Raw genomic sequence first — 11769 nt, 5'->3', positions numbered from 1 at the left:
ATGTTTTGCAGTAGTCTCTTACGATCCTTTGTATTTCTGTGGTATCAGTGTAATGTCTCCTTATTCATTTCTCATTTTATTTGAGTCTTCTCCTTTTTCTTTGTTAATCTAGCTAAGGTTTATCAATTTTGCTTATCTTTTTGAAAAACCAACTCTTTGTTTCATTGATCTTTCTTTTACATTGTTTTTTAAATCTCTAATTCATTTATTTCTCCTCTGATCTTTGTTATTTCTATCCTTATGCTGATTTTTGGTTTGGTTTGTTCTTGTTTTTCCAGTTCCTTACACATTCCAGGTGTAATGTAGGCATTTATTATTATAAACTTTCTTCTCAGAACTGCTTTTGCTGTGTCCTATAAGTTCTGGAATGTTGTGTTTTCATTTTCATTTTTCTCTAGGAATTTTTAAATTTCCATTTTGATTTCTTCTTTTACCCATTTACTGTTTAGAAGCATGTATAATTTCCATGTATTTGTATAGTTTCTAGTGTCTCTCCTCCCTCACTTTTCTTTGTATTCTCCCATTTGTTGTTGATTTCTAGTTTTATTCCATGATTTCAATTTTTTAAAATTTGTTAGGACTTCTTTTGTGACCTAATATATGGTCTATTCTAAAGAGTGTTCCATGTGCTAATAAGAAGAATGTGTATTCTGCAGCGATTGGGTGAAATGTTCTATGTATGTTCATTAGGCCCAATTGGCCTTGAATGGAGATTAATTCTGATGTTTCCTGGTTAATTTTTTGTCTGGATGATCTGTCCTTTGCTGAAAGTGGGTATGGAAGTCCCCAACTATTATTGTGTTGGAGTATATTTTTCCTGTCAATTCTAATGCTAATTGCTTTATATACCTGGGTGCTCTGGAGTAGGGTGCACATGTATTTAGATTGGTAAATCTTCTTTTTGAATTGATCCTTTATCATTATATAATGACCTTCCTTATCTTTTCCTTGACTTGAAGTCTATTGTATCTGATATAAGTATAGCTACTCCTGCTCTTTTTCATTTACATTTGCATGAAATATCTTTTCCATCCCTTCACTTTCAGCCAGTGTGTGTCTTTATAGGTGAAGTGAGTATCTTGTAGGCAGCATATTGTTGGTTCTTGTTTTTTAATCTATTGAGACACTCTGTGTCTTTTAATTGGGGTATTTAATCTGTTTACATTTAGAGTTATTATTGATATATTGGGATTTGTTACTGTTATTTTCTTACTTTTTGCTTTTGCTGGCTACAGCTTTGTGTATGCTGCATCATCTTCCTGCCTCTTGCAGGGCTGGCCCTGGTGTGTCTGGGGCTTGAAAATGTTGGAATGGTTTTTCTTTCTATCGCTGTAGCTTCTCCTGCCTTCAAGAACTCTGTGGGTCTCTCCTCCTCTTTTCCCGAGCTCCAGTTATCTCAGGTTTGCAGTCTTTGTTTTTCAATAGTTGTAAATTAGTCAATCGTCGGGGAGAATGACATTGGGGCTGTCCATTCCACCATCTTAATGACAGCCTCAATCTTCTTTTATAATCCTTAAAAGTTTTTTGTGTTTTTCTTTATAGAAGCAGAGCACAATTTCTTTTTTTAGTATATAATTTTTTATTCATTTATTTTTATTGAAACATAATTGATTATACATATCTGTGAGGTACAGCAATGAATATCAATACCTGTGTTCAATACATGATGCCTAGTCAAGATAATTATTTATTATTACACAATGTAATCATTTTTTGTGGCCCCATACCAATTTCTCAGTAACCCCCCTCCTCTTCCCCCTTTCTCACCTCTGGTGGCCTCATTTCTGTTCTCTCCTTTTGAAAGTTCAGTGAATTATTGTGGTTGTTGAGTCTTTTTTTCTTATGTTATGTTATGTTATTTTGTTTTATTAAGCTCCCACTTATGAGTGAGGACACATGGTATTACTCTATCTGTGCCTGGCTTATTTCACTCAACATAGTCTTCTCTCAGTTCATTCATGTTGCTGCGAGTGGCAGAATTTCATTCTTTTTTATGGCAGAGTAGTAGTACAGATGTGTATATGCCACATCTTCCTTATCTAGTTGTTCACCCATGGACATTTAGGTTAGTTCCAACACTTGGCTATCGTAAATAGAGCTGTAATAAACACGGGAGTGCAGGTATCCCTTCAATATGATGATTTCCACTTCTTTGGGTATATACCCATGAGAGGGATTGCTGGATCATATGTCAGTTCTATCTGTAGTTGTTTGAGAAATCTCCACACTGTTTTCCACAATGGCTGCTCCAATTGACAGTCCCACTAACAGCGTACAAGGGTCTCCTTTCTCCACATCCTTGCCAGCATGTGTTATTCTGTATCTTTTTGATACTGGTCAGTCTAACTGGTGTGAAATTGTAGAGGATTAATAAAGCAAATGTACTTCATAGGGCCTGGTTTTCCAAAGCCTTGCAGTTTCAAATATTGACCTTGCAAAGGACAGGAAATTTTCCTCAGGCTATAAAGTCTCTGGTGTAAGATAATTCTAACACAGTAATGTTGCTGGCTCAAAGACAGACAAGTTACTGATTGATATCTAAAGATACTGAGAAATTGCTGTAAGAAGGGAATGTTTGCTAAGATCAAGCTTTTGTTAATGGATCACTTAATTGCCTTACTGGAATGTCATCTGGCTTGTTTCACTGAAAGTTACCAGCCTATATTGTTAAACAATAACCCCACCTATGTTCTCTTACTGTAACTTCCTGGTCTGGAAAATAAATGCAGGAAGAGAAGAACCCCAATTTGGGTTAATTTCCCAAGAAAGGAATACCTCTCACTTGAGGGTCCTGGGGAAGTTAACCACTTCGGGGCCTCTCACTGCTCAGAAGAGATGGGCTTTGAGTAATCCTTTGCAGCTCCATCACCCAGGGGAAGCAGGGTGACAAATCTGTGGGGGGCAAAGCAACACGAGATGATATTTCAATGTGATTTTGATTTGCATTTCCCTGATGACCAGTGATGTTGAGCATTTTTTCCTGTGTCTGTTGGCCATTTGTATATCTTCCTCTGAGAAATGCTTATTCATCTCCTTTGCTCATTTTTTAATTGGGTTACTTGTTTTTTTAATGGTAAGTTATTTGAGTTCCTTGTGTATTCTGGATATTAATCCCTTGTTGGATGCAGTTTGCAAATATTTTCTTCCATTCTGTAGGTTGTCTTTTCACTCTGTTAATAGTTTCTTTTGTTGTGCAGAATTTTTTTAGTTTGATATAATCCCATTTGCTTATTTTTTCTTTTGTTGCCTGTGCTTTCACGGTCTTGTTCATAAAGTCTTTGCCCAGTCCTACTTCCTGAAGTGTTTCCCCTATGTTTTCTTTTAGGAGTTTTATAGTTACACATCTTATATTTAAGTCTTTAATTTATTTTTAGTTGATTTTGGTATATGGCTAGAGGTACAGGTCTAGTTGAATTCTTCTACATATGGATGTCCAGTTTTCCCAGCACCATTTATTGAGGAGGCAGTCTTTTCCCCAATGTATGTTCTTGGTGCCTTTGTTTAAGATCAGTTGGCTATAAGTATGTGTTGATTTCTGGATTCTCTATTCTGTTCCATTGGTTTGAGTGTTTTTATGCCAGTACCATGCTGTTTTGATTACTATAGCTTTGTAGTATAACTTGAAGTCAGGTAGTGTTATGTCTCTGGCTTTATTTATTTTTTGCTCAGAACTGCCTTGGCTATTTGGAATCTTACCTTGTTCCATGTAAATGTTAGGATTGTTTTTTCTCCTTATGTGAAGAATGTCATTGGTATTTTGATGGGAATTGCATTGAATCTATAGATTGCTTTGGGTATTATGAACATTTTCACAATGTTAATTCTTCTAATCCAAGAGTATGGAATGCCTGTAAATCTTTTTGTGTCCTCTTTAATTTCCTTCAGCAGTGATTTGTAGTTCTCATTATAGAGATCTTTCACCTCCTTGGTTAAATTGATTCCTAGGAATTTAATTTTTTTAGTGACTATTGTAAATGGGCTTGCTTTCTTGATTTCTTTTTCTGCTAGTTTGTTATCAGAGTGTAAAAAATGCTACTGAATTTTGGGTATTGATTTTGTATCCTGCAACTTTACTGAAAAATTTTTCAGCTCTTAGAGTTTTTTTTTACAGTCTTTAGGTTTTTCTCTATAACATGTCACTTGCAAACAAGGACAGTTTGGCTTTGTGTTTTCCAATTTTGATCCCCTCTATTTCTTTCTCTTCCCTGATTGTTCTGGCTAAGCAATCTAAGAAAGTCTCAGAAATGAGAAAGGAGGTCTCAGAAATGAGAAGGAGCTTATTGGAAACTGGAGCAAAGATCACCCTTGCTATAAACTGGCGAGGAACTTAGCTGGATTCTGTGTATGCCCAAAAGATTTATGGGATGTGGAACTTAAAGATGCTTAACTGGGATTTCTGGTGGAAGAAATTCTAAGCAGCAAAGCATTCAGAAAACTGAATGGCTACTTGCAACAGCCTACACTGAGTTATGGCTAAAAGGCATAATGTAAAGCCAGAATTAATAATTAAAAGGCAAGCAGAGTGTAAATATTTGGAAAATTTGAAGCCTGGCTATGTGGTAGAGAATGGGAAAGCATTTTTAGGAAAAAAAAATTCAAGGGTGTAGCCCAGTGACCATTTGCTAAGGAGATTAGTACAGAAGAAAGAGATTATCAAGAGAAGGGAAAAAAGACCTTGAAGACATTTCAGAGATCTCTGAGGCTGCCCCTTCCATCACAGGCCCAGAGGCCTAGGGTGACAGAATGGTCTCAGGGAACAGGCCTGGGGAACACTCCTTGGGCTTGCTTCCCAGGGCCACCTTGGGATGCTGCTCCCTGCACCAGCACTCCAGCTCTGTTGGTGGTTCTAGTTGTGGATAAATTAGCCACAAACAAGGCTGGACCTGCAGCTTCAGAAGCTATAAGCTGGAAACCTTGGTGGCAGCCATGTGGTGTTAAGTCTGCAGGCTCCCATCATTCCAGAGCTGTGCCACTCAGATATCAAAGGATGTATGGAAAAGCCTGGCTGCCCATGAAGAAATCTTTCACAGGTGTGGAGTCATCTCAGACAGCCTTCACTAAAGCAATGCCAAGCAGAAATGTGGGATCAGAGTTGCATTAGAAAACCCCCATCAGTGCCATGCATAGTGGAGCCATGAGATCAGGACCACCATGGAGACCCCACAATTATAGAGCTACCACAGTGGAACACCAGCCTGGTATAGTGAAGCATGGCCTGAGACCAGGAAAGCCATAGGAATAGAGCTGCTCAATGACTTGGAGGGCCAACCCTCAAACCGGCATGCGAAGACATCAAACATGAAGTTGAGGTAGATAATTCACGAGCTTTGAGATTTGATGCCTGCCCTGCTGGGTTTTGGACTTGTTTGGGACCTGTTACCCTATTCTTTTGACCTATTTCTCCCTTTTGGAATGGGTTGTACCATATGTTTGTCCCACCATAGTATCTTGGAAGTAGGCAACTTGTGTTGATTTCACAGATGAGACTTTGGACTCTTTGGGCTTTTGAGCTGGGACAAGTTAAGACTTTGGGGCTATGGGGATGAAATGAATGTATTTGTATGTGAAAATAGCATGGGTTTTGGGGGGCCAGGAGTGGAGTTCTGTAGATTGAATGTTCCCCCAAACTCATTGATGCCTAATTGCCACTGTAACTCTTGAGGTTAGAAAATCCTATTAGAGTAATTGAAAGGTAGGGCCTTGAAGAGGTGATTAGATTGTGAGGACCATGCCCTAGTAAATGGATTAATAAGTCGATGGTTTATTGGTGATCATGGGCATGGTTCTGAGGGCTTTAATTGGAGGGCACATGAGGAGGAGCTCTCTCTCTGCTCCATCACATTTGCCGTGTGATACCCTGAGTCACTGTAGTCACCACCAGGACAAGGCCCTCACCAGATGTGTTCCATGGACTTTGGACTTCCCAGCCTCTGAAACTGTAAGCAATAAATATTCTATTTCTTTACAAATTACCCAGTTGCAAGTATTTCTGTTATACACAACCCAAATGCACTAGTACAGGTACTGAGAAGAAGCAGGACTATTCTTAGTAGAGCTTATTCCAGTACCCGAGATCTTAGCCACAAGTGAGAGCTTCAAGACCTTTGAATGATAAGAGAAGTAGCAGGGAAATAGGAGCTGACATCTGCTGAATGCCATGGAGTCCCCCATAATACTGAAGCTATGAACATTGGATTTAGAATCTGTGGGTGCCATTCGATGCTCTGATGTCCACCAGCTATTGGTAATGTTAAGTAACCTCTTTTAGCCTCAATTTTCTCATATGGAAAGTAAGACTAAAAGATAACCTCAAAGGCTTTTTATAAGCATGAAATGAGATAGTGAATGTAACCCCATACTATGTAATAAGTGCTCATTTCATGTTTTGTTCTTGGTTCTTCACATCATTGTAGGATATGGGCAGAGACACAAATAAGAATACACAGGCTACCGGTGTGCTGCATCCAAAGATTTCCATTTGGAGATTTCGAGTTTAGGGAGAATATCAGGTAGTATAATTAATGGAAAAGCAACTAGGACGCAGAGGGAGAAGTAGGGTCTCATTTGTCCTTAGTAGTCTTCTCAATCCAGGACACATATTGGTAAACATTGGTGTAGATGCCGACATCCCCTCCCATGAAGTGCCCAACCTCGATCCCCTGGAGCTTGTTTTTGCAGATGACAGTAGCAACGGCCACCTCCTACCCAAGATCATGCAAAGACCAAGGGAGAGAGAGAGAGAGAGAGAGAAAGAGAGGGTCAGATCTTCTCCTTACAGGAAACTTCCCTAGTCCCCAACTTGGGTGAGACCTGCCTAGAGGCAGTATGCTAGGTCATGAAAGAGCACTGAATCAGGAACAGGAAGCTTGGGTCCTTTTTTCAGTTTTGCTATAACTAGCTTCATGTGATCTTGAGAAAGTCAGAGAATAGCCTCTCTAGAAACCACATGTAAAACGAATCAGACCCCATTTACTGAATGCGTGAAGCCAGTTTCAACTTGTAGAAAGTTAAATTTTTTTAAAACAATGCCCATTTTCACTATTTTACTTGCATTTATAAGAATAAGTACTTAGCAAAGTATTACTAACTAAAGGTTCTACATGATACCATTTAATGAATGAAGATACTCTGTAAGGAGAGCCTATTACTGAAGAGACAATAGTGGCTTTTCAGCAGCTTTATCAAATTCTGAGAAAACTATTTAGAAATTAAAAAATGTTTTTACACTGTAATTAAATAGTTAACTGGACATGTACAAGTAAATGAAAGCTAAACATAGAAAAAAGATTACCCCAAAAATTCGGCTGAATACTTTCACAAATTTAACACATAAGGAGTTCCTGTGGCTTTTCCCTTGTTCAGTTTCCTGGCACTCTTTGTCAGACATCACAGGGGCCTCCAGGTTCTGCCGTAAGTCAGGATGTCTCCCTGAGGGAAGACAGGGATGAAAGAAAACATCCTGTTGAGAGTTGTTATTCAGTCCCTCTAATTGCTACCCTCTATTTCAACTGGTGTCTTTTAGTGTTTGAGGAAAATAAGGAATGAGAAAAAGGGAAGACATGGTCTTGAGCATGGTTATGAAAGTTAATCCTGAGCTTTTTGAATTAGCCTTTATATCTCTTTAAAAAGTAGAGTTTTCTTTCTACTCCATGGACTATCTTGGAGGAATAAGAAGTGCCCTGACTCAAGTTCTTGGAAGTGTCCTTTACATGTGCAATGAACATGAATGGGAAGTAGGACCACCTCCTCCTTCAAGGGAATTGTGCCTCTGACAATCAGGAATGGTGTGGGCTCTGTACAGAGTCAGATGTCTTGGTGGCTCCGGGAGCCAAAGTCCTGAAGAGGCAGGGGCATTAGAGGCAATAGGGCATTAGACACTCTGGGAAAGGAGCAGCTTTGGCCATCTAGGCAAGTCTCTTTTTGCCAGACCGCTCACGTAGCATCTCCCCTGGGTCTCCACCATTCTCCTCTCCTTCTCTTGTTCTGCATCTATGAGGACATGGAGCTCCTCTTTGAGGATAACTGATGAGCCTGATTTGCTGTGGCAGGTGCACTCACCACTATTTTCTTGGCTCCAGTCCAAACCTGAGAGCAGACAGACAGTGCCTGGCTGAACATTGCTGGTGGCGAGGGGAAGAGTCTGGACCTTGTGGTTAAGGGTGGCAGGCTTAGCCAGCTTAATGAGCATGAGGTCGTCCTGTGGGGAGCTGTGACTGTAGTTCCAGTAGCGGATAATCTGGATGGGGTTAATTGTCTGCTCTGTCCCATCTCGGACTCTGCTCTTGAAATTTCCCAGCATCAGTTTCAGATTTCTGGAGGGAGAAGGGTTGCAGGTAGTTACTATCATCTTCATCACTAAGATATTGAATATTACAATGTGCCAGACAATGTGCCAAGTGCTCTCTCTGGATTATCTCATGTAACTCACAAGAAGTCTATTTTAATCCTCATTTTATAGATAAAGTAATTGAGGCACATAGGAGTAATTTACCCATGTTCATACAGTAAGTGGTGGAGCCCTTAACCACTGTGTCCCTAAGGAGTGGAGAGGAAAATGATACATGCCAAAGAAATTTAAATTTTTCTCCTCTCTAACTCCTCTCCAGCCTATCAAATTGGGTAATTTCTATTTTGGTGGAGGCAGGAAGAATGTGATCACCTGAGTGGTGGATATCTCCTGTTTGCTTCACTAAATCCTCTAACAACACTACTCCACATTCCTCTACATCTCTGGAAGGTGACATGTGTATTAAATCAGTGGGCTGTCTTGTCCTATGGCTTCTTGTGTTTTGGCCAATAGAAAGCGCCAGAAGGAGAATAGTGAGGTTGGAATGTTTATCCTCCCAGCCCTCTTCCTGCAGTGTTGCCACAGATTTGCTGTGTCCCTTAATCAAAGGTTACAATTTCTATCAGGTAGTCACTTCATACAGTCATTTCTCTTTGTCTCTCTCTCTCTTCCTTCCATGAAAATACTCTCTTCCCATTAAGCCTAGAGATGATAACCACATTTTCCTAATACTAACCCTAGAACTATTCTTTGTATTTTCTCTATAAAATCCCCATACCTTTGCAATTAGTTCTTTTTAAAAACGCTCCTTAATTTACCCAATTCAAGTGCATCATCAGTTACCTGCTGGGCCCTTAACTGACAAAATGCATTTATACTGCCAGTCAAAAAACAAAAAGCTGATGGGAGACTGAGGAGGCATAATATGTGTAGCACAGCATTCCTCAACAGCAGCAATAATAGTATTTTGGGCTGAAGAAGTCTTTATTACAGGGACTATGCTGTGCATTGTAGGATGTTTTGCAGCCTTCTTGCTCTGGCCTTTACCCACTAGATGCCAATAGCATGGCCCCCTGGTTGGGACAACCAAAAATATCTTCAGACATTGCAAAATGTACCCTGAGGGGAAATTTGCCCCTATTTGGGAACCACTCATTTAGAATGAGTAGTAGCTGTTTCGGGGGTGAAGATGCCCAGTACTCACGGTAAGTAGCAGTGAGCTGGGGCCAACACCCAGCTTGTTTTGATGAGGACACCCACGCAAGGGTTAAAATGAGACTTGAGGTATACCAAATAGGGAGCATGGTCTTCTTTCTGCACAGATGAGTGAACTACAAAAAATGTCCCTGAGAAAATAATTAATGTCCTTAATATATAAAATGTTAGAACAAATAAGACAATCAACAGTTTCCTATTTGAAAAGGAATATGGATGATTTTAAAGAGGTGATCAATTGGCCAGGAAATGTGAACATATTCAACATTCTTCCTAATAAAAATGTAAATTAAGATAATATACCATTTTATTTAATACGTATAATAATTATTTTTCATTCAATATTGATAATATTCAATATAAGAACTAGTATAATGAGAAAGACTCATTCACTGCTTATAAATTGATTTTATCTTGTTGAAAAGCAATTTAGAAGTAGGCATCAAGAATTGTAAATTATTCATAAACTGTGACCTAATTATTCCCCCCCCAAGAATCCACTCTAAAGACATAATCAGATACAGACAAATATTATGAATGTGTGTTCATTTTGGCACTACTTATAATAGCGGAACATTGAAAACATAAATGTCTAATGTGACAATGTTGGAGATTGAAATAAAGAAGCACAAGAACAAATGGAGCATCATATCTATTAAAATTATATTTATAAAGAATATTACAGGAAAGGAAATATTGATAGCATTTCTTTAAGTTAAAAATAACAATAAAATGTATCTATAATGTAACCCAATTGTCTAAAAACAAGTAAACAAATAAAAAATAAACCACTTAAATGCAAAAACATATATTAAGTCTGGGAGTAAATTCAAACAAAGTGTTAACATGTGTTGACAGAAGTGAGATTATGAATGATGTTTATTTTTTTCTACTTTTAAAATCTCCAAATTCTCTAACAGGAATATATAATATTTGAATAAATAAATTATTGAAAAAAAAGATGATAAAAAGGAGAAAGGCTATTTCTAGTACCAGAAATAAAGTACTATTCTTGTCTTGGCTGCTCTTAGTACTTCTGTTAAACCTCCCCAAGCCTGGGTCTGTACCTCACCACACCCTTCTTTGTGTGGTCACACAGTTAGAAACCCAAAGGGAAAAAGGGTGGATTATTAATAAGGGCAAGAGACATTGAGCTCTATACCAGGCACTGTTATAAGTACTTTACATGGATTTATTTAATCTTTACAACAACTCTATAAGGTACATAGTGATAGCCCCATTTTGACTGAAGGAACTGAAACACAGATGGATTAATTAACTTGCCTAATCTCAAATACCTAATACATGATGCAACCTAGGCAGTCAGGAAGTGATGGGAAATGTCTCACCAGCAAATTCTGCCATCAGTAGAACTTCATGAAAGGCAGGGACTGCAGAGGTAGGGCCCTAGTATTTGATTCCCGCCCCCTTCTCCATTCTGTGCATTATGAGTCTTGAAAGTTTTAGAAAAGGGGGAATATCAGGGGTCAAATGAGTTTGTCATCCTTGTGACCACACTGAAACTTGTCCACATTTTGGAATAACCGGGGAAAATTCTCACTGTTGAACATTCCCCAGGGCAGGTGTGTGCCATAACCCACCCCACAGCTTAGCACTAGAAGGGTGGGCTCAGCCTTTCTTGGGAGACTTTGGACGGGGTCAAAGAGGGGAGACCCCTAATTCTGCTCATGACAGTATTTCTTGACTCTTCTTCTACATCCTTCACATATCCCACCTCTACCTCACCCATCCTACATTAACCAATGCTTACAGGACAGAGTAGGTGGTCTTGGATACATACCAGCAAGGATGCCCAAGTAGAAGATAAATTTCATGGTGGTCCAGATCTTTCCCTGTGAGATACAGAAGAAGATCAGCAGAGTATAAAGCCTTAGCTCAGTTGTCCCCTCAGGAACACCTGGTAGGGTCAGTGGATATGGTTAGGTATGGGGGCACTCAGTGGGAATGGAAAACAGCTCTGGGCATAAATAGAGGAGGGAGATAGCTCCAGATAGAGAGATGGAAGCACTTCTGCTCTAAGGAAGGTGGGGGACTGTGCCTCTACTGTGGCCTTTCAGAGAAGGAAAAAGAAGCTCAATTCCTTAGACTCCTGGATTCAGGTCCCTCTGTCTGCTGCCCCAAAAGCCCATCTTCCTGAAGGTAGTTCAGATGTCTGTGGAAAATGGAGCTCTGGGTTCAGCACTTATCTTCCCCACACAGTTTTTGGGGTCAGTGCTGTGGGAGACGAGATTCTTCACCTTAGCTCA

The 11769-nt window shown here is 39.4% G+C and overlaps 1 protein-coding gene across 2 annotated transcripts; it reads right to left on the bottom strand.

Moving 5' to 3' along the window:
* Positions 1-6560: 6560 nt before the first annotated feature.
* On the bottom strand, positions 6561-11337 carry PRSS37 (serine protease 37). Of its 2 annotated transcripts, none has more exons than XM_063101347.1 (5): positions 11304-11337; positions 9492-9633; positions 8059-8312; positions 7292-7428; positions 6561-6701 (listed from the first exon to the last, which is right to left on the bottom strand). In XM_063101347.1, exons 1-5 carry the CDS (start codon positions 11335-11337, stop codon positions 6561-6563), a joined length of 708 nt encoding a protein of 235 aa, XP_062957417.1. The 2 variants fall into 2 exon arrangements, with proteins under 2 accessions (XP_062957417.1, XP_062957418.1); XM_063101348.1 differs by having other exon boundaries at positions 8062-8312.
* Positions 11338-11769: the final 432 nt, after the last annotated feature.

This window comes from Cynocephalus volans, chromosome 6, assembly GCF_027409185.1.
Source record: "Cynocephalus volans isolate mCynVol1 chromosome 6, mCynVol1.pri, whole genome shotgun sequence".
Classification (NCBI taxonomy): Eukaryota; Metazoa; Chordata; class Mammalia; order Dermoptera; family Cynocephalidae; genus Cynocephalus; species Cynocephalus volans.
This window is presented reverse-complemented; position numbering and strand designations above follow the sequence as displayed.